The 26,928-nt window shown below is 54.6% G+C and overlaps 1 protein-coding gene across 1 annotated transcript in view; it reads left to right on the top strand.

Annotated features, from left to right (window-relative positions):
* Positions 1–26,928, top strand: part of LOC112126030 (copine-5) — a 130,773-nt gene that overhangs the window by 4,483 nt on the left and 99,362 nt on the right. The window contains exons 2-3 of the mRNA XM_026663009.1: positions 17,724–17,764; positions 22,674–22,720. Coding sequence (XP_026518794.1) covers positions 17,724–17,764; positions 22,674–22,720 — 88 coding nt within the window. The remainder of the gene's footprint in view (positions 1–17,723; positions 17,765–22,673; positions 22,721–26,928) is intronic.

Genomic DNA, 26,928 nt, shown 5'->3' with positions numbered 1-26,928 from the left:
GGCAGTAGGGGGCTGCCGGTTGGGATGGAGGGGCACCGGCAGAGCTGTGCAGGGACCCAGGCTTGGCAGTACGCTGTTGTCATGGGGGTTGAGGAGCATTGGCAGAGGGGTGTGGATTAGCTGGCACAGGCTCTGCCAGTGCCATGGCTCTAGTGATCAGCTTCTCACTGTGATGAGCTCCAGGAAGCAGGAGCCAGCACCGCTCAGTTCAGCAGCAGCCTGCTCCTCGCCATCCCTTCACACCTCTCTCCATGCGTCACCCTTTAGAGCCCAGCTGTAACCGGAACCGTCACTAGACCGCGTGAGGGCAATGTTCATAGCGGGGAATTGCCGAACGCACCACTCTGTGACATCCCAGGCACGTGGCTGACAGTGTCAAGGGGTCAGTGGACTGGGAAGTGATGTGGGGTCCAATCCAGGCCCCGCTGAGGTTGATGGCTTCCCATGATTGGAGGAGGGGAGGCAGACTTTTTCAAAGATTATTTCAGTGCATTTTTGTGCTGAGTCCATCCTCGAGTCTGATTAGCGGGGCTGGTTGGAGCAGGATTCTGTGCTGACCTTCCGTGGGAAGGAATAGTTTGTTCACCTTTATGATCTGTAAAGAATGACTGAACTTTTTAAAAGTTTTTTTCCCCTACTTGTTTTTACTATCAAGTTTTTCATGTTTTTTGCTGGAGGTCTCTGGAGGACCAGAGTGTGACCTTTCTCGTTAATGGAAAGGGCGGAGGAGTTTGGCTCTTTAACATAGAAATCTTTCCTCCCAACGGTGTGCTAGGCCTTTGCGTTAACGAGGTATGAACAAAAAACAAACCCAAAGAGCTTGGAGTAGCCTGAGTTAAAATCCCTTCCCCCTCTCAGTGCTCAGTGGTACCTGTGATGACTTAATCCTGCCAGTTCTCTGATTGTCCATAGAGACATCCAGGAAAATCAGGGTAGACAAGACTTGAATTTCAAACGTAAAAAACAAGCAGGGGAAAGATAATTTTTAAAAAAAAAGAACACACAGCTAGACAGACACCCACACCTTGACACACACACACAGGCAGAAAGATACAGACCTTTCAGGCTTCCTTTATCTGTCCTCAAGAAGCCAAGGAAGGTGCAGCCATCAATCCCTCCTCCCCCCGGCATGTCAGTTGTCCCTCACTTTTCAGTGTTGCTTTGCAGTTTGCCGATGACAGTGGCTCATTTGCTGCTGACCTTTCCATTTCTTAGCAACAATCAACAATGGACATTCTGTGCCAGAGTCAAATGGCTTTAAAGAGGGATTAACTGGGGGCCTGAATACATTCAGAGGGACTCTTTCTTGCCCCACTCTCGGTCACACATGATGGATTAGCTGTTCCTGGGCTGCTGGAGCTACCATGCAGCAATCGGAGCAGTGTAAGGAACGGACGTGTTGTCTGCCTTGCCCAATCAGAGAGCAGCTCGCCCACATAACTAGTTTTTCTTTTAAAGCATATTGTGTCGGAAGCGTGTTTCCCCTTTAAAGCCTAGCGCGTCTCCATGGGAAATACTGGCTCCTCACTGAGGATGTGCTGTCTTCCAACTCGGATTGCTGAATTCTGCTCAGCTGTCGCCTTTGCTTACATAACACCCCGGGATGTAACAGCCTTCCCTGTTCACCTTTACTAGTGTTCCAGGAATTCCTTCCACTTCTCCCAGCGCTGTGATCGCAGGCCGGGATTCCTACCCCAGCGACAAATGGGGAAACTGAGGCACAGAGCGGGGAAATGACTTGTCTGAGGTCACATAGTGAGGGCCAGATCTTCACTGATGTAAATGGTGTAATACCATTGATTTCAATTGACAGCAGTTGAGGGTCTGGTCCTTTCAGTGGCAGAAAGTCCAGGTCTGAATGCTAGTTCCTTGCGCTAACCACTCAGTACTACTACTGCACGACACCTAGTGACGTGCAGGTATCATCTGTACCTGCAGGGCTTCTCCCATTGCGCCCTGAATTAGCAGAGGCATTTCATTAGTGCACTAGGTTACCAATGGCTGCCTTGGCACACACCCTTCCAGCTTTGGCATCTAAGTAGAACAGACTATGGCCAAGATTTCCAAGGATGGGGGCCTGGCAGGGACCAGGAAGGAATTTCCTCATCTGTCGCTCTACCGTTGCACAGGAAGGCTGTGGTTTGGGTGGGCAGTGTCTCTTTGCCCTCCTCCGAGCACTGATCCTTTAGCAGGATGCAAGACAAGATGGGAGGTTGGACAAGGAAGCACATGGCATGTAGGGCTCCTGCTCTCCTGTAGGAGGTGGGCTGTCAGATCACGTGGTCCGATGCAGGGCCGGGAACTAGACAGAGCAATGACCTGAAAGCCTTTGGCAGGAGGCGGGAGCCCGTCAGTCCTGAGCCAGCCCATGTGGCCAAGTGTGGCTTTGTCTCCTGCTGGTGGCTGGAACATGTGGAACGGTTTGTGAGACTGTTGCTGTCCCTGCGCTCACAGGGCTGGTCCGTCGCTCAGGCAGTAGGGGCCCCGCCCAGGTGCACTCCCAAGGGATGGGCCGGGTGTGTCACAGTGGGGAAAGTGGAAGGGGTCAGGGAGGCAGGCAGTAGCAGTGACTTTGGTGGGCAAAGAAGCCTGAGGCCAGGAATGCAGCAGGAGCTGTGGAGAGACGAAAGGTCAGGGTGGCGAGGAGGGGAAGGGGCTGTCTGGGGAACATCAGGGCAGGTGAGAGCAGCGAGGGCTGTTTGTCATTGCTGCTCCGAGTTGCAGAGGTGGGTTTTGTTTCCCAAAGGCCTTGACTTAGGAGCACGAGACCCGCTGACAGTCGCTAGAACTTGTGCTCCTAGATTGCCGGGCGCCTCTGAGAGATCCTGCTTGCAGGGAGAAGGGAAGGGCTATTTCACTGATGCAATGAAAAAGCCTTGTGGTGAATATAAATTCCAGTCTATAATATATGATGCCCCAAGCTCATAGATTTTAATGACAAATCACAGCTGAGGAGGAATAAAAAGCAAGCCGGCTGTTCTGGGAGCCACCTAGCTCCTGGGCAGAGGGGAGCCAGCACCCCGTCCAGAGAGAGGATTATGACAGGCTGAGTCATTTAACTGGGGCAAAGCCTCGGGCAGCATGAATTGGTGTCGCTCCAGGGTTGTACACCAGCTGAGGATCTGGCCTGATGTTTTCTGTGGGTTTTGATGGCTTGTGGGGACTGGGAGTGAGATCTGCACCCTGGTTACAGGCTCCAATCCAGTGCATGCTGATGTGGATGGAAGCTGATGCCATCCAGCGCCTGGTTGGCAGATCTCAGTCCAGTCGCTAATGGACACACGTCCATGTCACCACAGCCACCAGCGCTGGCGGGAGGGAGTCCCAGCAGAATGGCCGTGGAGCCCAGACCCCCTCTCACACCGAGACAGGGGCACCACAGGTGAGGGCTAAGCACAGGGCAGGGTAGCTAGCTCTGCTGGTTCTGCACCTGTGCTGTAAACAGAGAGGGCGTCAGTTCCCAGGGCTGCCAATCAGAACCTGCCATGACAGCCTGGGTAAAAGCAGCGGAGAAAGGGGGCTGTAGCCTCCCTTTCCAGGTGTAGCCTGGCGGGGGCTGGCAACGGTGAGATAGCAGGGGGTGTGGACAAATAGGTAGCAGCCCTGCAAAGGGAAGCAGGCGGGGTGACAACATCTAGGGGTCTGATTCTCCTCTAACTTACACTGGTAGCTCCAGTGCAGTCAGTGGAATCACACGCATGTAGGACCAGTGTCAGTGAGAGAGGAATCAGGCTGCTCGAATCCAGCGAAGAGCGAGCTTCACAATGGGCCAGACCCACACAGCTGGTGTAAAGCACTGCGGCTCCATTGACATCAATATCGCTACGCTGATTTACACCAGCTGAGCATCTGGTCCGATGCCTAGAGCGTTGGGGAAGCCCCTACAAGACTGAACGCTCGCCTGAACCTTACGCTCTGATTGGAGGCTGCAGCCTGGGGTGGGACTCAGGTGGGCTTCTGCTGATAAGTGCAGCCTGGGCCCAAGAGGTGCCGAGGTCTGGGAGGAATGACAGTGGGCCCTAGCTGAGCTTTTTGGGATCTCCTACCCATGTCGGGTCCAGCCTGAGTACTGAGGGAAGGTCCGTCCCCAGCAGAACTATGAAATTCCTCCTAACCCCACGCCCCTCGGCTCTCCCCTGCGCTCAAAGAGCCATCTCCACCGAGGAGCAGATTGGTGCAGTGTGGAGACCGGCAGAGCTGGGATCTGGCCTGGAACCGTCCCAAAGTTCTAGAGGGTCGGGATCAGGTGTTTGGCCCTGCCTCAGCTTTAGAACCTGTGTGTGTGAGAATTTCAGGCTAGTCTGGGAACAGCCGTGAAAACAGTCGGGGTGTCAGTCGGTCCTAGTCCCGTTTCTGCAATCTCTCAGCAGCCTGGGTTGGCCTCACGCATGGCCTCCAGCTCAGATTTTGATCCCTCAGCTGTAATATCGACTTGGAGCAAATGGAGACGGAGTTGGGGGATTTCTCCAGGGACGCTGTTCTGGGCTCAGGGGTCCTTGGCGTGGGGGGAGCTGCAGGGGAGGAGGCTGAGGTCTAAGGCAGCTAAGGGACACGAAGGCTGGGAGTAGCAACGCTGTCTATGGAGCCTGTAAATCAGACACGGGATGCCCATTGATTCTGTTCTACTGTAAGTAAAAACTACAGGGGCACTGCCTAACCCTGGAGCTGGCAGGGCCTCAGAGCTGAGCAGCCCCCCATGGGGCCTCTAGACAGGATTAGAGCATTTCTCCGATGGCTCGCCTCAGCGCCCATCAAACAGGCCTGCATCCTCTCGCCAGGGCAGCAATGCACGCAGCACACACCCGCTTTTGCAGTGCCTCCGGCCGCAGAACTCACCCAACCATTCATTGTGTAGCAAGTCAGATAATTAGCTTCTTATATATAATCCATGGGGTACGTTCCTCTTGTAACAGTGGCTGGGTAGGAAGCTGTTTTTGTTTGGGGTTTTTTTTTTGCCCCAGGAAGGAGAAAAGATACAAAATTCAAATTCAAATAAATTCTTTCCGCTCCGCAGAAGTTGGACTGTTTTTCTAACCCTGCCTGTATTCACTATGATTATATCACATTGCTGTAATTGACTTAGAGCCCTGCTTCTTAAGAAGTGTTCGGGATAAGTGATTCCATTTCATGGCGGGGGGGGGGGGGGGGGGGAGAACTTGAGCAGAATTTCAGATTCTGAGCACATTTATGACCTGAAAGCTCCCCCCTGCTTCACTCCCTATAGCTATGGAATTACTCTGGTGTTAAACCTGCTCCATGAGATCAGAGTCAGGCCACGGGCCTGGTTCTGATCTCAGTGATTCTGGTGTAAATCAAGAGTCACTCTGTAGAAATCTCTGGAGTAGTTATTGATGTAACTGGTGTGAGAGCAGAATCTGGCAGTTTGTGTAAATTCGTGACAGGTGGCTACACTGATTTACACCAGCTGAGGATCTGGCCGATAATTTTTCCTCCTGTCTCTTGTGTGTGTCCGAGTTCCTCACATGGTGATTGCTGTCTGATTTGCCACTGTAACCAGCGAAGGAATTAATTCTGAATCCCTCTCATATGGAAATTGTTGGATCAGAAAGAGAAGGGGCTTTGTCTGGAGCTGTACAACTTGACCTTGGTTTTCAAAAAGAAAAACGGGTGGGGGAGCCAAGAAACCGTGATGTCAAGTGTTTTTTTCCCTGTTTATTTGAGATTTGATTTGATTTTTTTCTGTTAAGGACCTGGGCTGATGGATTCCCCCCCCCCCCTTCCTCTGTGTTCCCCTCCTCAGCTGCTTGCACTACCCCTAATCAACCTGACCCTTAGGAGAAAAACAAAAAACCATCCCCCTAGCTCCAAATCATAGGTGTGTTTGTTTCCTTAAAATTCCACTTTGTCCAGACTCTTCCACAGGGGACTCAATAACAGAGCACCCCCTGCTGGCAGAGGCCGGCACTGGAGTAGCTGGGAACTTCCCGCACAGCCAGCGTGCCTACACCATTCCCTTCTTGTGCCCCCTCCTGGCAGAGGCTGGTATTTGAGTCCCTGGGAATCCCTTACAACCAGTGTCTCCGGATTGTGTCCCACAGCGCCCCCTGCTGGTGGATTTTGGGACTGAAGGTCAGGTCACTGCTAAGAGCTCTCCATGGCCTGACTCCTAGAATTATAATATAGAGACAGAAAAGACCTGCCGGGATTAGGTCCCATGTGGACCATCTCCCTGGTGCCTCATGGGGTCTAGTTCTACACTCTGGTTGGGCTGTCTCTCACAGATCCTGTGCTCCCATAGCCACTGTGTTCTGTAGCAACTCCTTTTGGCTCAAGTTGGTCCTGGGGTGGGTGGATCTTCCGAACGGGGGTTTCTTTCCAGCCAGAGCTCGTTCCCCATTCCCTGCAGCGAGGCTGGGACGGGAGTACTGAGAGCCCCCCAGAACCAAGCTCTCTCACCACTCTCCAGGGCAACGCAAGCATGCAGAGGCTGACCCGCTCCAGAGTGGCTGAGAGCTCTTCCGGAGCTGACACTCCTGTGCTAGCCCCTTAATTGCCTCCTGCCAGCTGGTGCTGGGCTAGGCCAGAGCCTCCCCGTGGTCTTTGCTGCTGTGTTCTTCTCTTCATCCCTTCTGGCTGACAGGCTTGCTCCTGGAGCAGCTCAGCATTCCTACCCGGGGCCCTGCGGAGCTCCTCGGCGAGCATGCCGAGGTACATACACGGCGTCCCGTGTTTTCTTTACTCTGATTACCCTCTAGGTGGCTGGAATGCCATCAGCTGTGAGCAGCCAGCCGAGCTGGCCAGTAGCACATGGTTCCTAAAGGATAAATTCCTACATGCATTAAGGACATGGTCCTGCAGGGAGCTGAGCACCCCTTTGGATGTGCTCAGCACATCTCTGGAGTGGGCCCCTAAGAAGCACCTGAGGAAGAGGCCAGTGAGGCTATTGACATACAGCAGGTGCTAAGAGGGAGGTGGGAGCGGGGGCTTATCTTTGCTCGGCTGCATTTGCAGAATGACTGGAGCTGGGCACACACAGCATCTCTGGCTGCCACTTTGCACTTGGTAGGCATCTGGGCGCTAGGAGTATTTTTGGAGAGCCCCGGAGATAAGGGGAGGCCGCGCTGAGGAATCTCGTCATCCTCTTTTGGCCCAGGGCTGATCAGCCAGTTGGTTAAGGAGACTGCGGCCCGGCTTCTAAAGGTTCTTTCCCATTTGGCCACAGGATATTGGCTCAGTAGCTCGAGGGGTGAGCTGTGGAGACTGGAGTCCTCTGCTCGGCTACGGGGCGGGACGGGGGAGGTGCAGGCACACTCAGCTGACACGACGGTCGTTCTATAGATGTGCATGGCAGGTGCTTGGCGCTCTGCTGTGCTCAGCAGTGTGAGGGCAGGAAACTGACCCGGCGCTTCCAGGTCGAGCGGAGTGCTGGGCTTGTGGCTGAGGCAGAGCACGGGGCCTCGGGCACTGGGGGCTCAACTCCTGACTCTGCCCAGGAGTCGCTGGCTGACCTTGGGCGCTTGCTTGCGCTGCCTCCAGCTCCCAGCTCCCTTGTGCTGAGCTTGTCTGTTTCCACTGTAAGCTCCCTGAGGCAGGGGCTCTTCCCTACGCTGGGACGTGCAGCACCGAGCCCAGTGGCTGTAATGGTGCAAATAGAGACAAAGCTCCCCAGCTCCCTGGGCCTTTCCCAGCTGTGTCCTGGGGAAGGCTCCGGGAAAGAAGGGGCAGCAGTTCTGGGACCGCAGTGCAGTTCGTGCACAGCCCAGTTAGGGGATCTCTGCAGCACCTGCTCTGGAGCTCAGCAGGCAGCTGTGGCATGGGACTTTGGGGGCCTTCAGCTGCCCCTGTTGGTGAGCTTAGGAGCAGCTAAGGAAGGCAAGAGTCATGGGAGCGCTCCGCCCACAACTGAGCTGCTCTGGGTACGAAGAGCCTGGTGCTCGTCCGAGGGCACCTCTCCAGCGCAGGGGGCTGTGGCGTCTGATTGGCCTGGTGACCTGTGCTGAGGTGGGCACTCCCGTCAGATCAGGCCTCCCAAGGGGAAGCGGGGGAAATGCAGCCAACCCTCCCCTCCTGCCATCGCCAGCCGAGCTCCAGGCCCTGGTTCCCTGGCCTGCCCGTGTGTGATTAATGGGCCAATCTATCTCGGCTAACAAATCAGCTGATGCCCATTAGAGGTCTGGGGGCTGCTTGCCAATTGCTGGGACGTGCTCCAATGGGCTGATCTAATGCACCACACGGAGTGGGGGAGGAGGGGCAGGACTGAGCCATCAGCAAACAGCTCCCCCCGGCTGGGGATCCCTGGATGAGCTTCCCCAGGGACCAGAGCCTTCGTGGTGCTTTGCCCCTGATGCAGCCCTGTCTCTCCTGCTCTCCCCACTTGCCCTGGGCGGAATCACCTGTCTGCTCACAGGGTCCCCTGAGTCTCCCTGAGCCCTCTCCAGGCTCTCTGACGTGGGCACAGCTGCCTTCTGGCCTATCCACCCCAAATCACTGCCCTGGTCTCCCAGGGCCTTCATGGCCCCATCTACGTCCAGGATCTCCTCTCCTCTAACCTCCCCGCACTGCTGCCTCTCAGCTGCCTGCTCCCCCCAGCCTCTCTCAAGGTCTGCACTATTGCTGCTGACCCAGGTCTCTGGAAGGGTTTCCCTGCCCACCCCCCACACTCTCCCCAAACAGAATCAAACCCACCCCATCCACAATGCCTACGAGCAGCCTTCTAGCCTCCCCTAGCCCAGCGTCCACGCCACGCTCTGTCTTCCTGCGTGCCTCCCCCCCCCCCCCCCCCCCCGCTCTTGCTGCCATGGGCTGGGAGGCAGCTGCGTGGCTCCATGTTACAGGGTCACATCACATTGCTCGGGTTTAGACCCCCATTGTCACTGCTGCTCTGAGCACCCCTCCCAGCCAGGGGTTTAGCTACATTGCAGCCACTTGGAGTAGCACCCCCCTTCCTTACACGGTGCATGCTGGGCCGGCAGGCTAGTTCTGATCTGCACTGCAAGAGCTATAGATAACAGCACTCCTGGACGGGCCATCTGCAGGGATTGCACCTGGGACCTGTGGATCTAAGAGTATCAAATGCTACTGCTGGAACCAAAGAGCTGGAAGGCACTAGCAGACTCATGGACCACTTGCTGGAAGCCTACTCGTCTCTTCTTTCTCCTTGTGAATGATTGCAGTTTCCACCGGGCTCTCATGAAATGCAGCTACCTCTAGGGCGGAGCCCAGCAGTTGTTGGACAGCTGACAGTAGCAACAGTGCAAGCTGGAAGTGAATGAGACTGCTGCGTACCGGTACAAGAGAAATCACAGGGGAGGAGAGCAATTCGCTGAGTAGGAGACTGGCCAGGGTTCTGTGATTAACATCCCTTCTCAGGGAATAGAACTGGGAGCCCTGGTGCCTACTGCCCTGCTCTAGTGACTAGACAGCATTTCCAGGTGTGTGGATCAGGGTGAAAGCCACAAAACATACAATCAAAATCCCCCCTCTCCCCCGCCCCAGTCCTTCTGGCTCAGCTGATCTTAGCTGGAGGCCTTTGCAGTTCTCCAGGGGCAGAAAGAAAACTCTTAGGGCTACAGGAGTGCAGCTGGTTGTGATTCGATGCTCTGAGCTGGAATGGATCCCAGCCCTGGTCGATGGGAGGATCAGATGCTGACAGAATGAGCTCTTTCTCTAATGAGAGAACCTCCTGAAACCTGTCTGGGCTAATTAAGAGACATGGTGGGAAACTCCAGCCCAGGGAAGCCAGACCAAAGAACCTCTCAGCATCTCTTTAACTAGGCCTCAGGGCCTGACAGTGCTGAGCAGTCGCTGTGCAGGCACCATCTCCCTTCAGCACCGGGTCCAGAGAGAGACGGCTCCAGGAAGAGGGAAAACTCCTGGCCTGGGACAACCTGCAGAGTGGCTTAAAAATAGCCAGAAAGCAACAACTGAAGGCGCCACCTGGGAGCAGGGCCCAGCAGTCAGGACTCCTGGGTCCCAGTCCTGGCTCTGAGGCGGAGTGTGGCCCGGGGGTTAGGGCAGGGCAGGGGGATTGTGACTCCTGGCGTCTCTTGTTAGTTCTGCCACCAACTCATTTTGTGACCCTGGACTTGCCCCCTGTAAGTCAGTTTCACTGTCTGTAAAAGCGGATGATTGATACCTGCCTGCCCATGGGAAGTGCTCAGCAGTACCCTGGGGAGAAAGGTGCTACGTGAGTGCAGCACTACTGCCTGCCCGGCCCGGGCCCAGCATCCTGAATCTTCCCAGCCAAAGCCAACAATAGCCCTGAGATCATTTCCCTTTCACTGCATTAGGTGCTTCAGCAGGCGACAACTCTTGGGGAAACTCCACATCCTGGGCTCACGCCTGGCCGGGCCACAGTCGGGTTATCCAGGAGGCCAGACTAGATTATCACAATGGTCCCTGCTGGCCTTTGATCTGACTAAAATTACAGCATCCCCATGTGCTTTACAAATGTCTGGGCTGCAGGGCCATGCTGTCCCCCTTTTATAGATGGAGAAACTAAGGCACAGAGAAGTGAAGTGAGTTGCCCAAGAACATACAGCAAGTCAGTGGCCGAGCAGAGCTAGGAAGAGAGCCCAGGAGTCCTGACTCCCAGCCCCTTCCCACCTTCATGGCTTCAGGCTCTGCCCTGATAATAAATAATCTGCAAAGGTATATATATGTGGTATAAGAACATAAAAACGGCCATACTGGGTCAGATCAAAGGTCCATCTAGCCCAGTATCCTGTCTTCTGACAGTGGCCAATCCAGGTGCCCCAGAGGGAATGAACGGAACAGGGAATCATCAAGTGATCCATCCCCTGTTGCCCATTCCCAGCTTCTGGCAAATAGAGGCTAGGGACACCATCCCTGCCCATCCTGGCTAATAGCTATTGATGGACCTATCTTCCATGAATTTATCTAGTTCTTTTTTGAACCCCGTTATAGTGTTGGCCTTCACAACTTTCTCTGGCAAGGAGTTCCACAGGTTGACTGTGCGTTGTGTGAAAAAATACTTCCTTTTGTTTGTTTTAAACACTTCCTTATTTACTTTCTCTACACCAGTCATGATTTTATGGACATCTATCATATCCCCCCTTAGTCGTCTCTTTTTCAAGCTGAAAAGTCCCAGTCTTATTAATCTCTCCTCATATGGAAGCTGTTCCATACCCCTAATCATTTTTGTTGCCCTTTTCTGAACTTTTTCCAATTCTAATAATATCTTTTTTGAGATGGGGTGACCAGATCTGCCCACAGTATTCAAGATGTGGGCGTATCATGGATTTATATAGAGGCAATATTATATTTTCTGTCTTATTATCTATCCCCTTCCTAATGATTCTCAGAATTCTGTTTGCTTTTTTGACTGCTGCTGCACATTGAGTAGATGTTTTCAGAGAACTATCCACAATGACTCCAAGATCTCTCTCTTGAGTGGTAACAGCTAATTAAACCCCATCATTTTATACGTATAGTTGGGATTATGTTTTCCAATGTGCATTACTTTACATTTATTAACATTGAATTTCATTTGCCATTTACTTGCCCAGTCACCCAGTTTTGAGTGATCCTTTTGTAGCTCTTTGCAGTGTGCCTGCGACTTAACTATCTTAAGTAGTTTTGTATCATCTGCAAATTTTGCCACCTCACTGTTTACCCCTTTTTCCAGATCATTTATGAATACTTTGAATAGGACTGGGCCCAGTACAGACCCCTGGGGGACACAACTATTTACCTCTCAATTCTGAAAACTGACCATTTATTCCTACCCTTTGTTTCCTATCTTTTAACCAGCTACCCATCCATGAGAGAACCTTCCCTATTATTCCATGACAGCTGACTTTGCTTAAGAGCCTTTGTTGAGGGATCTTGTCAAAGGCTTTCTGAAAATCTAAATACACTATATCCACTGGATCCCCCTTGTCCACATGCTTGTTGACCCCCTCAAAGAATTCTAGTAGATTGGTGAGGCATGCTTTCCCTTTACTAAAACCATGTTGACTCTTCCTCAACAAATTATGTTCATCTATGTGTCTGACAATTTTGTTCTGTACTATAGTTTCAACCAGTCTGATGTGAGACTGTAATTGCCAGGGTCATCCCTAGAGCCCTTTTTAAAAATTGGCATCACATTAGCTATCCTCCAGTCATCTGGGACAGAAGCTGATTTAAATGACAGGTTACAAACCACAGTTAGTAGTTCTGCAATTTCACATTTGAGTTCCTTCAGAACTCGGGGGAATACCAGCTGATCCTGGTGACGTATTACTGTTTAGTTTATCAATTTGTCCAAAACTTCCTCTATTGACACCTCAATTTGGGACAGATTTTTCACCGAAAAAGAATGGCTCAAGTTTGGAAATCTCCCTCACATCCTCAACCGTGAAGACCCATACAAAGAATTCATTTAGGTTCTCCGCAATGACCTTATTGTCTTTGAGTGCTCCTTTAGCACCTCGACCATCCAGTGGTTGTTTAGCAGGCTCCCGGCTTCTGATGTACTTAACATTTTTTTTTCTACTACTTTTGGAGTCTTTGGCTAGCTGTTCTTCAAATTCTTTTTTGGCCTTCCTAATTGTATTTTTACACTTCATTTGCCAGTGTTTATGCTCCTTTCTGTTTTCCTCACTTGGATTTAACTTCCACTTTTTAAAGGATGCTTTTTGCCTCTCACTGCTTCTTTTACTTTGTTGTTTAGCTACAGTAGCACTTTTTTGGTTCTCTTACTGTGTTTTTAATTTGGGCTATACATTTAAGTTGAGCCTCTATTATGGTGTCTTTAAAAAGTTTCCATGCAGCTTGCAGGGATTTCACTTTTGGTGCTGTACCTTTTAATTTCTGTTTAACTAACCTCCTCATTTTTGTGTAGTCCTCTTTTTTTGAAATTAAATGCCACAGTGTTGGGCTGTTGTGGTGTTTTCCCCACCACAGGGATGTTAAATTTAATTCTGTTATGGTCACTATTACCAAGCGGTCCAGCTATATTCACCTCTTGGACCAGATCCTGTGCTCCACTTAGGACTAAATCAAGAATTGCTAGGGGAGGCTAGAAGGCTGCTCGTAGGCATTGTGGATGGGGGGGTGGGTTTGATTCTGTTTGGGGCGAGTGCGGGGGGTGGGCAGGGAAACCCTTCCAGAGACCTGGGTCAGCAGCAATAGTGTAGACCTTGAGAGAGGCTGGGGGGAGCAATAAACATGCTGCATTGGGTGCAATAAACTGGTAGTCCCCACTCTGTTCCTGGACTCTGCCTGCCTTCTCCTTTTACTCCTGCAGCTCGTTCCTTTGTTGATGTTTTGTTTTTATCAGGGGTTTTTTTGGGCTTTAAGTTTAAAGAATGTTAAATGTATCTAGCCCTCCCCCATACACTCCCCCTCTAAACCCCGTCACAAAATTCCCCTGTTAGCTGCTCCTGTCTGCTATCCAGCAGGAACTTCTCTAGTTCTTTTTTTGATCCCTGTGAGGCTAGGTCTACACTATGGGGGAGGGCGGGGGGGTGTCGACCTAAGATACGCAACTTCAGCTACGTGAATAGCGTAGCTGAAGTTGCGTATTTTAGGTTGACTTACCTGGCTGTGAGGACGGCGGTGAGTCAACCGCTGCCGCGCTGCTGTCGACTCCGCTTCCGCCTCTTGCCGCGGTGGATTTCCAGAGTCGACGGCAGAGCCATCGGGGATCGATTTTATCTCGTCTTCACTAGACGCGATAAGTCGATCCCCAATAGATCGATTGCTACCCGCCGATCCGGCGGGTAGTGAAGACGTGCCCTTAGAGTTTTGTCCTTCACAACATCCCCTGGCAAGGAGTTCCACAGGTTGACTGTGCGTTGTGGGAAGAAATACTTCCTTTTGTTTGTTTTAAACCTGCTGCCTATTAATATCATCAGGTGACCCCTAGTTCTCGTGTTATGTGCAGGGTTAAATAACACTTCCCTATTCACTTTCTCCACACCAGTCATGATTTATAGACCTCTATCACATCCCCCCTTAGTCATCTCTGTTTTAAGCAGAATAGTCCCAGTGTGTTTAATCTCTGCTCATATAGAAACTGTTCCATACCCCTAATCATTTTTATTGCTCCACTCTCTACCTTTTCCAATTCTAATATATCTTTTCTGAGATGGAGCAACCAGATCTGCACGCACTGTTCAAGGTGTGGGCGTACCATGTATTTATATAGTGGCATTATATTTACTGTTTTATTATCTTTCCCTCTCCTAATGGTTCCTAACACTTCTGTTTGCTTTTTTGACTGCCGCTGCACATTGAGTGGATGTTTTCAGAGAACTATCCACAATGACGCCAAGATCTCTTTCTTGAGTGGTAACAGCTCATTTAGACTCCATCATTTTATATGTATAGTTGGGATTATTTTTTCCAACGTGCTTTACTTTATGCTTATCAGTGTTGAATTTCATTTGCCATTTTGTTGCCCAATTTTGTGAGATCCCTTTGCAATTTCTTCACATTCAACTTGGGACTTAACTAGCTTGAATAATTTTGTATCAACCGCAAATTTTGCTACCTCACGTTCACCCCCTTTTCTAGATCATTTATGAATATGTTGCACAGTACTGGTCCCACTACAGATCCTTGGGGAACCCCGCTATCTACCTCTCTCCATTCTGAAAACTGACCATTTATTCCAACCGTTGTTTCCTGTCTTTTAACCAGTTACTGGTCCAGAAGATGATCTTCCCTCTTATCCCATGACTATTTAGTGTGCTCAAGAGCCTTTGGTGAGGGACCCTGTCAAAGGCTTTCTGAAAGTCCAGGTACACTATATCCACTGGATCATCATTGTCCACACATTCATTGACCCTCTCACAGAATTCTAGTAGATTGGTGAGGCATGATTTCCCTTTACAAAAGCCGTGTTGACTCTTCCCCAACAAATTGTATTCGTCTATATGTCTGATGATTCTGTTCTTTACTGTTGTTTCAACCAGTTTGCCTGCTCTTTCTCTGTGTGGGGAAGCCATGGCTGATCTCCCCACTGCCTTGCGGGCGTGGGGATGCCCCGAGTGAGTGCTCCACTCCTGATCACCATGCTGAAGGGGAGGTGCAGCTCGCGGGCAGATCTCCCAGCTGGGCAATGGCAGAGCTGATCCACTAGCCTGGTGCCAGGGACTCTCCCATCAGCTGGGGGTGGGTGGGCGGGGGCTGGTGCATCCTGCTGCGAGGAGCGGAAACGCTCAGCTACTGGAAGGGGAGGGGTGTACTCCTTTCTTTAACCCTTGCCATGCCAGGGAACTTTGCTAGAGCTGCCCCGCTGAGCCTTCTCCAGGGCATGTGGCACATCCCTTGCCATTGCCTCCCCATCCTGGCTGTTCCTGTGCTGGCGCTTGCTCTCGGGTTGGTTTCCGGCAGCCCCCGGGAGCGCTGGGCAGCCGGGCAATGGGGACAGAGGCTGAGCATCCCCTGTGCCTGGTCTCGCCCATCAGGCCGTATGGGGTGCTGCAGGGTGCGTGCTGCTGCGAAGGGGCTGCATCCTCTGGGAGGGAGCACGAGCACTGGCTGAGAGCAGGACCTGGGTTCTCTCCCTTACCCCAGTGTCCCTTCATTGACTTCACTAGCGTCACTCCTGATTTACACCAGGGGAATGAGAGGAGAACGGGGCCCAGTGGAGTCACTCCTGATTTACACTGGTGAGACAATAAAACTGTCAAAGTGGTGTGAATCCAGAGTAAGTCCATTGAAATCTCTCCAGTGGGTTCACTCCTGATTTATACCGGTGTAAATGACTGCAACATCTGAACCAGAGAGCTACACCTGCAGATACCCATGGAGGGTCTGGACCATTGTTTTGATTGACAGTCTTCCTGCGGTCGAAGGGAAATGCACATCTTATCAATGGAGGAATCAATAATCTGTATGCTGTAATGGCGATCGTCACTGGGGATCTCAAAACACTAAACAGCAGACACTAAGGTAGCACCAGAGCAGGGACTAGAATCCAGGACTCCTGCCCTCAGCCTTCCCTGCAGCACCATCCCTTTGGTAGAGCCCTGTTGTCTCTGAATGCCCCGGGAGATCCCAGGGGGTGAGGCTCCGGGAAGGCCTTGGGCTACTTTGCTTTTTGTGCATTAGCAAAGCCTACTTGGGATATTCCCTCTGCTTGCTGGCAACAATTCAATCTTGTATCCTAGCCACGGCCCAGCCAATCCTGCTCCTTGTACCACGCGCGGCACTCGGCAGAGCTCAGCTCCCCCCGCTGTGTGGAGAAAGGGGCTGGACGCAGCTTCTCCAGCTCTATGTGCACCTGCCTGAGGGGTTGCCGTGCAAAGCGCAACATCCTCTCTCTGCTACGCCGATGGCTGGACCCCCCTCCCTGGTGTCTCAGCCCACTGCAGATGCCTGGCGAGCAGGGGAAGCCCTTCCCCGGAGCGGGAGGGCTGGTAAATCCCAAGTATCAGGAGACAGTAATGAGAAGCACATGTGATATTCTGATAACTTGCCTGCGCTGGGGCTAGGGAGGGGGAGAGGGGACGGAGACAGAGAGAAAATACTGACTTAGGGTGGGGCTGCCTTCCCTCACTTCTAGAACCAGCAACTGCTGAAAACCATGGGCCGACGCGCAGATGGTGCAAATCAGCTGCTCTGACCTGTCGGGATCTGTGCTGGTTTACGCCAGCTGGGGTCTGGCACACCTGTGCTGGCAAGCACAGCTCCTGAGGGCTGGTTTATTTCCTTTGAGGTCCAGGGCGCGCTGGCCGACGGTGCCAGGTGTCTCCAGCGAAAAGGCAGCTACGTAGATTGTACGCTCACCAGGGCAGGGCCTGGCTTCTCATTACATGTGTGTGGCACTGGTGTGATGGGCTCTGACCCTTGCTGGCACACCTAGGCTCCATCACAGCATCAGTAATTACACTGCCTATCACAGCCCAGGAGAGGCAGGCTTCCTACCACTGACCCCTGCCACGGCATCTCAGCCCTGCCCTGTCAGGTTTGTCCTCCAGACTCCACAGCCCACTCACCCTTGGGCTCTCTGCTGAGGCTGCAAACGAGGAAGTCAGTTGTCATGTTGATTTTCTGTCAATGCTTGTGTGTTTGAAAGGAGGCTGAGACCCGCTGAATTCATTGCACACCGGCCACGGCTGGGGGATGACAGCAGTTGCTGAGCAGGGATGCCTGGGGCCATCGAATCGATGGCCATGCTGCCGTTACCGTAGGTCCTGCTGCGATGTGTTTGGTCCGGCTGAGCCCTGCAGTTCGCTGGTGGAGAGACGGGGCTGCAAATGTTGGGTTTGGCATATTTGTGGTAGCAGCAGCTTTTCCTGGACTCTCTTGGCATTTGTGGAAGTACGGAAAAGCCCTGTCTTAGTCAGAAGGGCTGTGGGGCATTGGCACAACCATAATGGGGAGCCCAGATCTGGGGGTCAGGACTGAGGGACACTGGCAGAGCTGGATGTGAGAGAGCCCAGGACTGGAATAGCAGAGGGGCAGTGGGTGAGAAGTGAAATACATCAGCTGAGCAGTGCATGGGGGGGAGCCCAGGGCTGGGATTGAGGGGCTCAGGCCAGGGAGTGCTGCACCCCAGAACTGAGCTGCGTTGACAGCCGAGGAAGAGGAGCAGTTTGAACAGGAGGCAGGGGTTGAAGGGCCCGGAGCTTAGAGGCGGCTGGCAGCGGGAGGAAGCTACGACCCAGTTGTGGATCACGCCCACTTCAGGCTGGGGCTTGACAGGGCTGTGAAGTGCCTCTGCCCAGAGACAGTCTATGGGGACCCCTTTGGCTGGGGAGCAACCGGAGCCTCACCATAACCTGTTCTCTTCTGCTTCCTTCCAGGCACCTCTTGGACAAGGACACCTTCTCCAAGTCTGACCCAAGTAAGTACCAAGGGGGGTTGTGCTGGCCGGGGCTGCTTTAGAGCTTGTAAAATCCAATCTGCCACCTGGGGTGAGACGAGGAGCTGGCCTCAGCCAGAGGCCCCAGTCCTGGGAGCTGATTGGCAGAACGCTGGGGCCCAGGGCACAGGCACAGCAAGTCATCCATGGGACAGACCCACCTGGCTGTGGTCGGAGAGCTTCCCGCTGCCCTGGCCCAACGCTGGTTATCGATCCGTGGTTCTGCTCTAAGTTTGTCTCTCGTGTCTGATCTCACTCGACTCTCAGTTTTGCCCTCTGGCCTGTCTGGGACTCTGCCCTGGCTCCTGCTCTGACCACAAGGTCTGACTGCCCACATCCCGGTGGTGATGTGCTAAGTGAGCCCAGGGCCGCTGAGGGTCTCCTGTACAACTGCTGCTAACCCTGGTGGGGGGAGACCGGAATACACATGGGGGGACTCCGAGGGGTTGGAGCTAGGGGTCCCAAAGGTGGGGGGCTTCTCCAAACCCCCTCCGCCTCCGGGGTCTGCAGACTTGGGCCTGAGGGGGCGGGCTTGCAGGGAAGGGTCTCAGTGCCTCCTGCTCCCTGTTGGTCAGGGGCCCCAGGGAGAGCTGGGGTGGGGTACGTCAGCACTGGAGCAGCCAGGGCCCTGTGGCCAGAGGCCTGCGCACATTGGTCTGTGAGCCCCATGCACAGCAGCGGGGGCAGGGCAAGCGATGGATAAGCTGGGGGGCTGGGAGGAAACCCTCCAGGAAAGGGAGGTGCAGCGGCCTGGGAACATCCTCTCCAGCCCAGCCCCAGAGAACCCCTCACAGGGGACACTGAGCGCAGGACTTCGGGGGTAGCGGGGCTCAGCGCTGGGGATTGGGGTGCTCCTGGTCTGGAGCAGGGTCCAGCAGATTAGTACTTGGTGCAGAGTGCGCCGTGCCGCTAGGAAATTCATCTTCCCGGGATGAACTGCGCCAAGCCCAGCCGAACTCCCTCGTCTCGTAAGCAGCTGCTCTGTTCAGTAAATAGCATTAGAATCGAGCCCACAGCTCCTTGACTTGTCTCCAAATGACAATTTGCTGAGAGTGCCTCTCAGCTCTCGCTCTCCTCTGTGAAATCCCCAGACCAGATCTGGGTGTGAAATGAGCCAGAAATCCCCTCGGGTTAGCTTTTAACTCGTTAGCGCAGCATGAGTCTGGCCCAGCCTCCAGGGAGCAGAGATGTGGGGGAAGGATGCTGTGGGGCAGCATGTCATCCAGCACATGGCACTGCATGGACAGTCACGTTAAGCACATGGGAGTGCACATGAGGCTGCACTGGCGCAGTTATGGGGGGGGGGGTGGGGAAGGGGGCATTGGATGGCTCCAGGGATGGGGGTTGGGGCCGCAGAGTCTCTGTCACTGATTCAAGTCCCGTCCAGGCCAGAAGTGACTGCTTGGTGGTCCCTGTGTGAGATGAGTTTGCTGGGTCTCAGGCTGGTTCCTACTGACTGAAACCACCAGTACAGCTGCCTGCAGTGAGGCGAGAGTCTGCGTCCCAACCTCAGGGCAGACTGGCGGGAGCAGGGCCCATATTGGCTGAGTTCTGCGCTTAGATTTCAGCAGCCAAGTATCAAGTGTGAACGTCTCTGGCACTGCAACAGCCTGAACACGGAGTCGCAGACAGTCCCCTTGGGCATGCCGATTTGTCTCGCCGCCCATCCACCTTTGTGGTAGCTGGTCCCTCACCACAGATTACAGCAAGGTTCAGGTCACTCCCAGTCCCAAAGGACCAGTCACTTCCCCCAGCTCAGTTGCACCTTAGATCTCACCCCAAGGACAAGGTTTGCAGCCAAGCCTCTAACAAACTATCTACAGATGTATTACGTAGGGAAAGGAAATGAGAATTATTGACGGGGTTAAAGCAGGTGAACAGAGAGAGGTTTTCAAACTTAAGATTGTAACTTATTTGTATAATACAGTAGAACCTCAGACAGGAACTCCAGAGTTACGGACTGGCCGGTCAACCGGACACCGTGTGGAACTGGCAATATGCAATCAGGCAGCAGCAGAGACAAAACAAAACCCCAGCAAATACTGTACTGCAGGGTTCTCAACCTTTTTCTTTCTGAGCCCCCCCTCCAACATACTATAAAAACTCCAGGGCCCACTAGGGGCGGGAAAGGCTTGGGGCTTTAGCCCTGCAGGGCTCGGGGCTTCACACTTCAGCCACAGGGCGGGGGGTGGGTAGGTGGGAGCTGGAGCTGCAGCCACACGGTGGAACGGGGGGAGTCAGGGTTCCAGGGGGCGGGGGGGGGGGCTCTGGGGTCCTGACCCTTGGGAACACTGGGCCCCAGGGCTTTAGACTTGAGGGGGAGCTCCGGGGTTCAGTGCTTCAGCCCCACAGCTTCATTTCCGGCTTCAGCCCTGAGGGGGGCTCTGGGTCTTGGGGCTTTACCTATGAGGGGAGCTCTGGTTTCAGCCCCAGCGTTCTCCCCCATGTAGCTAAAGCCCTGAGCCCTAGTGCCCCCCTCGGCTGAAACCGGGAGCAGTGCTGTGTGGAGCCCTGAGCCCCAGTCCCCCGTGAGGCTGAAGCTGGGAATGAAGCTGTCGGGCTGAAGCCCCAGGCCCAAGCACTCCCCCCAGGTCTAAAGCCCTGAGCCCTGGTGCGGGGCAGAAACCCTGAGCTCCCCTCCGGGAGCCCTGGCATCCCGAGGGTCAGAAACCTCGATCCCCTCACCCGCCTGGAGCCCTGACCCCGCCCCCCACGTCTGCAGCCCCAACCTCGCTCCCGTGGCTGATGTCCATAATGTCTTGTTCAGAGTTACGAACAACCTCCATTCCCGTATTTCTGAGGTTCAACTGTAGAAGCTTCTAAAATAAACAAGCTCTATACATCCTTTAAGGCTTCTGGGGATCTCTTACTTATGTCTAGTAAACCTCACTGTCCCTCCCCCCTTCCCCCGAGTCCAAGCAGCACAGAGATCCAGTTCCTCCTTGTTAGGAGTTTTTATCCCCCCTCTTACCGTGTGCTCTGAGCTGCAAACTCAGCCAGTGGGAGGAATCCACTCTCATGACCCATTTTCCTGGGCAAGGGCAGAACAGCCAACATCTTTCGTCCTCTTCAATGTCTCACAATAGTCCACCTGGTGTCGATGGACCTCTCCTGTGGGGCCGAGCATCACACCTTCGGTTGGAGCCCAGCCCTTCGCGCTAGCTAACATCTCTCTCCTGGCTGGTGGTTCACACTGTCACAGGCTCACAATACAGCTGCTCACCGGTCACCGTCCGATAAGGGATACCGACGTTCTGGGTGAGATTGACGCCGGCAGCTGCTCCCAAGCACTCAGTAAAGTCCGAACACTGAACACGTCCCTACAGTTCGAATACAGGAAAAACGGTGTTATCTGGCCCTGTACCAACCGGAACACTCTGTAAACCGGCATTTCTAATCTTCATAGAAAGTCCAGTTTATAGTCTGGTTGGCGCGGGGCCGGCAGGCTCCCTACCTGGCTCTGCGTGGCTCCCCAGAAGCGGCGACATGTCCCTGCTGCTCCTAGGCACAGGACCTTCCATGAGGGGTTCAGGGTGTGGGAGGGGGTGCGGGGCGCAGGCTCTAGGTGGGAGTTTGGGCACGGGAGAGGTTTCAGGGTGCCAGATCTGGGCGGCGCTCACCTCAGGCGGCTCCCTGCAATCGGCAACCTGTCCCTGCTACTCCTAGGCGGAGGCACAGCTAGGCGGCTCTGTGTGCTGCCTCCACCAGCAGGCGCTGCCCCCGCAGCTCCCATTGGCTGCGGTTCCCAGCCAATGGGAGCTGCGGAGCTAGTGCTCAGGCACGGGGAGGGAACGGGGTAGCGTTGGGTGGGGATCCCCAGGCCAGCAGCAGCTTGTGCTGCTCACATGGAGCTGCCCAGGGAGCAGCTCCCTGGGCCAGGCTATGCCATGACACAGAATAATCTCTGGTTGGTCTTTCCGCTGCCACTCCATGTGGCAGCCACAAAGCCGCCTGTCAGATCCCCTGGGGTGATTCATTCCACCCCCTGGGTTGGGCAAGGAGACGCTGCCAGCCGGGCAAGCTCAGCATGGCTCCTGTCAGCCCTGCTGGGGGAGGCCCCTGTTCCTCCCACACCCAGAGCAGAGGTCCCCAGTTTCTGGTCCCATGTGTGTTGGGTCTGGTCAGTGATTCTGGGCTTCTTTAAAGGCAGTCGGGTAGCACTAGCAGTCCCTGCTCTGGGCACATGCCAGGCGGGCATGGAGACTCCGCCCAGGCCTCTGAGCAATGCCCTGTCAGTGCTGGGGAAGGCCTGGCCTGTGCTGAAACCATTTCAGAAGAATCTGGGTTAGGCAGCTTGGCCTAGACTCAGCTTCCTTGGTGCTGATCCGTGGGGCAGGGGGGCAGCAGGCTTCTGAGGGGTGTAACTGCACTCAGAGCAGGGCACAGTGACCCACAGGTAGGAACGATGTCTGTAATAACGCATGCACTGATGGAGCACCAGCGTGGCCCCATGGTCAGGGCATTTGGCTGGGACTCAGGCTTCTATTCCTGCCTCTGCCACTAGCGGCTGGATGACCTTGGTCAAGTCACTTCCTTTCTCTGTGCCTCAATTTCCCCTCCCACCCTCTGTCTGTCTGGTCTGTTTGGGGTGGGGAATATCTCTTAGTAGAGCCTGTAGAGCAATGGGGCCCTGGTGGGAGCCGCTGGGTGCTAGTTGTGATGCAGCTAACGCTGACCTCTGTGTGTGGGGGGGGGGAGGGGAGCCAGAGAGATCCCCTTGACGGACCAAAATCTTTGGCTTCCAAATCAAAAAGGCGACACTAGAGCCCCACCCTCTCCTTCCTCAGAGTGGGAGGAAGGCTCTGGTCTGCTGGACCAGACGCCCCAAAGGAGAGGCACGTACCAGTCCAACTGTCCACGTTAACCTGCGTCCTGTTCTCTTTCCCCCCAGTGTGTGTGCTGTATACCCAGGGGATAGAGACCAAGCAGTGGAGAGAGGTAAGAACTGTGCCATTTTTTCCTATTTCTGTGGGAGAAGCTGGGTCCTGGGTGGGGCGCAGAGGTGAGAGAGGCAGTTGAGATCAGTGGTGAGAGCTTGCGGCCCCCTGGCTCCATTCCCAGATCTGCCATTGATTTGCTCTGTAACCTCGGGTGAGTCTCTTCACTGTGACGTGCCTCGGTTTCCCATCTGCAAAAGGAGGTTAATGCTGCTGACATGGGTACTGTGGGAGGGACTCCAGGATTGTATGCAAACCGCGTTGAGAGCCTCACTGAAAGGTCCCCAGAAAAGGGCAAAATATCCAGCAAACTGAGTAAGGAAAGTCTGGAGGAACAGCCCGGTGGGGTGGGGGGAAGGGGCAGGATTCAGCCTGTTCCCCACCCCACATCCTGCCCCAAGCTTGGCTGAGCTCAGAAAACCAGACCCGCTTCTCAGCCGGCCTCTTTCGCTCCCAGCCTCGGCAGTGTCGTGTGCATGTGTCTAGGGCGAAAACATCCTGCAGCATGGGGCTGTGTGCGTGTGTACGTGTATGTGTACATGTGTGTGTGTGTAGGTGTGTGTGTGTGTGCACACTCTAAGTCTGGTGTCCTGGGGGGCTGTCTGGGGCTGGCCTGCCTGTCTGTGTGTGGGGAGGCGCTGCGCGTGCCACCCAGGTCCCAGGTAGTCTACAGCGGGACTCCTGCTCTCCCTGGGAGGAGAGGCCCTGCAGACTGACGTAACCAGCCACCCAGAGTACGAATGCGAGGCTGACGTGCCCAGCGCCATGCACAGCAACGTGGGCTGCTCCTCGGGTCCACGCTTGTCAATTGTGAATGGTGCGGTAATCAGAGTGGTTCTGCCTTGCAGCCACCCAGGCTCTGGGAGGGAGGGGGGCAGAGTGCTGGGGGCAGCAGCCCCAGAGTGGGGGGTATTTGAACATGAGCGGTTAATAACGGAAAGCTCCAGTGATTAGTGGAGGACAGGTCAGCAGATACATGGGCACACGTGTGTGACTAGACACGAACACACGTGAATGCACAGATACATGTGAGCGCTCAGACACAAGCCCATATCCATCAGCAGACACACAAACACACATACCCATACGTTTACACATGTACACACAAATACACTTGTACACAAACACAGTAGAACCATCACACTTGAAGTCCTTCTCCTTCAGAGGCCTTCAAGACCCCTGTTCCCACAATATGCTCCCCTGGCTTTGAAGAGACCCCTCTGGGCTGGGCTCCCATGTGCCTGGCTCCGGCCTGACAACACCGGGCTCTCCACTCGGGTGCACAAAGAGCTTGTGCGAACAGCTGGGCCCCGCTCTGGGGCTCTCTGCGGGAGGGGCTGTTTTACCGATGCCTGGCAGCCGGACAGGCCACTCAGTTTATGACAAAGGAAGTGCCTGTGGGAGGAAGTGGGGAGCTGTCAGCATTGAAAAGAGTAGGAAGGGCCCTTGTGACATAGGAGCTGAATGCATGTGTGTGCGCATGTGTGCTTGTGCGTGTGTGTGTGCACGTGTGTGCATGTCTGTGTGTGTGCGTGTGTGTGTCCCTGTGTGTGTGCGCATGTGTGCGTGTCCGTGTGCATGTGTGCATGCGTGTGTGCGTGCATGCGTGTCCCAGTGTGAGTGTGTGCACGTGTGTGCGTGCTCGTGTGTGTGCGGTTCACGTATCAGGAGTTTTATCACTTATAAAGCCAGGAGGGACGACTGATCATCTAGTCCAACCCGCTGGCTAGCACAGGCCCTGGAAGAGTCTCTAGAGCAGTGACCACCCCCACCCCCCCCCGATTTACAAACTACCGTGATGCCGAAACCCCCCCCCCCCCCCCTTTAGTCAGTTGTTCCCCTGGCTAATCCCCCCCCCCCCCCCCCATTAGACTCTGCACCTTCCTTCCAGTCTGCAGTTATCTCGCTTCAGCGTCAGCCACTGGCTCTTGTTAGACCTCCGGCTGCTAGAGCGTCTATTATCCCATTGCTGTTCCCCACGAAGGTACCTCCAGACTGTGATCAAGCCACCCCGGGCCTCCTTGTAGCCAAGCAGATTGAGCTCCTGGAGTCTCTCCCTATAAGGGATGTTCTCCAACCCTTCACTCGTTCTCATGGTTCCACCCCTCCAAACCCTCCCCAAATTGACCAGCATCCTCCTTGAGCTGGGGGCCCCAGGACTGGACACAGGCTCCAGCAGCGGTCGCAGCAGTGCCAAGCACAGATGCCATAATGTCTCCCTGCTCCAGCTCCAGCTTGGTGACACATCGCAGGCTGTTGTTAGCCCTTTGGCTTTGGCCTCGGCGCCACACCAGGAGCTCTTGCTCAGCAGGTTTCAGGGGGCGCAAGCCCCACACAATGAGCCAAACTTCCCTTGCCAAGATGCTGGCAGCCTCCTGGGTCCCTCACACTTTCATATGCTTCAAGGTCGGTCCTCGGGGTGATATTTGTGTGCGTGAGAAAGAGACCAGGACGCTGCTAGACAGTGAGAGAAACCAGAAGGGACAGAGCGTTAGATCCCTGCGTTCCTGCCACCTAGTTAGTAACAGCAGAACATCAGCCAGCCCTGATCTACTCTGCTGGCTTGTTGCATGCCTCTGCCCTGGTCACAAGGATACCTTTGCCGGGCTGAACTGGGGATCAGAGTGCTGCCACTGCCAGACCCTCCAGCCACCAGCGGTCGTTGTCTGTCCCGGCTTTGCTGGCAGATGAACCCGGGAGCTGCTTTTCCCGGTGATTAGCTCACCTGCCTCAGTGCACGGCTGTTTGGAGGCCAGCCGGCCTCTGGCTGGCTTCCCATCTGTGCAGAGCCAGCAATGTGTGCGGTTCGGTCCGTGGGGAAGAGTTGGGTTCAGCTCTGTTTGCTGCACAAGTGGGATGAGTTTGAAGGTCTCAGCCGACTCAGATGAGACTCTTGCTGCCCCAGAGCCCCAGGGCAGGAAATGCCTCCTGCCAGCTCTGCCTGGCTAGGAGAGACTCATCTCCCGAGGGTGGACTATGGCAACTCAGCCTGCGGGAGGCTCGCAGTGCAGAGCATGGCATGGCCCCTGGGCGGGCCACCGGTGCAAACCCAGCACACCAATGCTCCTTGCCTTGGGCTAGACCCCTCCCTGCTGTGACGCCAGCTGAGGCACGCTGGGGAGGACTTTGCTCTCGTCTGCTCCAGTGAAGCAGGAGCCTAGCTCGGGGGATCCAGACTGGGCATTGCAGGGCCTCCTGGACAGCCGGGGAACTGACTTGGTTTCAGTGGCCCTGCGTGGTGTGGCGGAGGTGGAATCCGGGAGCGGTGTGATTTACACTAGCTGAGTCTTTGCACACAGCCCCGGCCACAGGCTGGCTCAGCCCATTCTTGATTGCTTCGTTAGCTGGGAAGTCAATTAGAAGTGATGAGTTCTTCCTCTTCTCCCCTGTCCAACTCCCTTCTCAGATGTCTGCCAGCCCACACTGGGCCAGACCCACTGCTGGGCAGGTGCCTCAGGAGTGAGGGCCACCAGCAGAGTTTGGGGGGGAGCCCAGGGCTGGGCTAGCAGGGGCTGTGGGTCGGGACTGAGGGGTACCGGCGGAGCAGCTGTGCACATCACACCTGTCTCTAGCACCTTTTCTCCTTCATTTTCATGAGCAGGAGAATCACATCCCATCCCCGCCCTCAGCTGACAGTAGCTTCTCCCCCCATCCCCTGCCAGCATGGACTCCCCCCGCATCAGAGCTGCGGCCCTGTGGCGGGGGAGGATTGGACATGCTGTCGGCGGGGTGACATTAGCAGTGCACCCAGCACTACAGAGCCTTGGGGAGATCTGAGCTTCCCACAAACTAGAGAGAAAAGCAGGGCAGGGGCGAGCGCTGGCTGGGCCGCGTGGAAGGGGCAGCCGGGTGTGGGGAGCACTAGAGGGGAGGTCTGCCAGGCGCATTCAGGGGCTTTGCTTCTCTGGCTCAACCCTGTGGCTTCTTTTCATTGTTATTTCCTGCTGCCTGGTTTAGCGTGGGGGTGAGCTGAGAGCCAGCATCCCTTGTGCACTGCCTGTCTCCTGCTTGTGCTTATACGGCCCTCCTCGGCATAGCCCCTCCCGAACAGAGCGGATGGACCCTGCCGCAGCCTTCCTGTGCACACCTCCCACCTGTCCATCCCTTCACCATCCATCCATCCATCCATCCATGCATCCATCACTTCCTGTACGCACTATTCCACCTGTCCATTCATCCATTTTTCCATCCATCCCTTCCTGTACACAC

Source organism: Terrapene carolina, unplaced genomic scaffold (genome assembly GCF_002925995.2).
Source record: "Terrapene carolina triunguis isolate 2854851 unplaced genomic scaffold, T_m_triunguis-2.0 Scaffold31888, whole genome shotgun sequence".
NCBI classification, from domain to species: domain Eukaryota; kingdom Metazoa; phylum Chordata; order Testudines; family Emydidae; genus Terrapene; species Terrapene triunguis.
The sequence above is the reverse complement of the archived record's forward strand: the minus strand, read 5'-3'. Positions and strand labels throughout refer to the sequence as shown.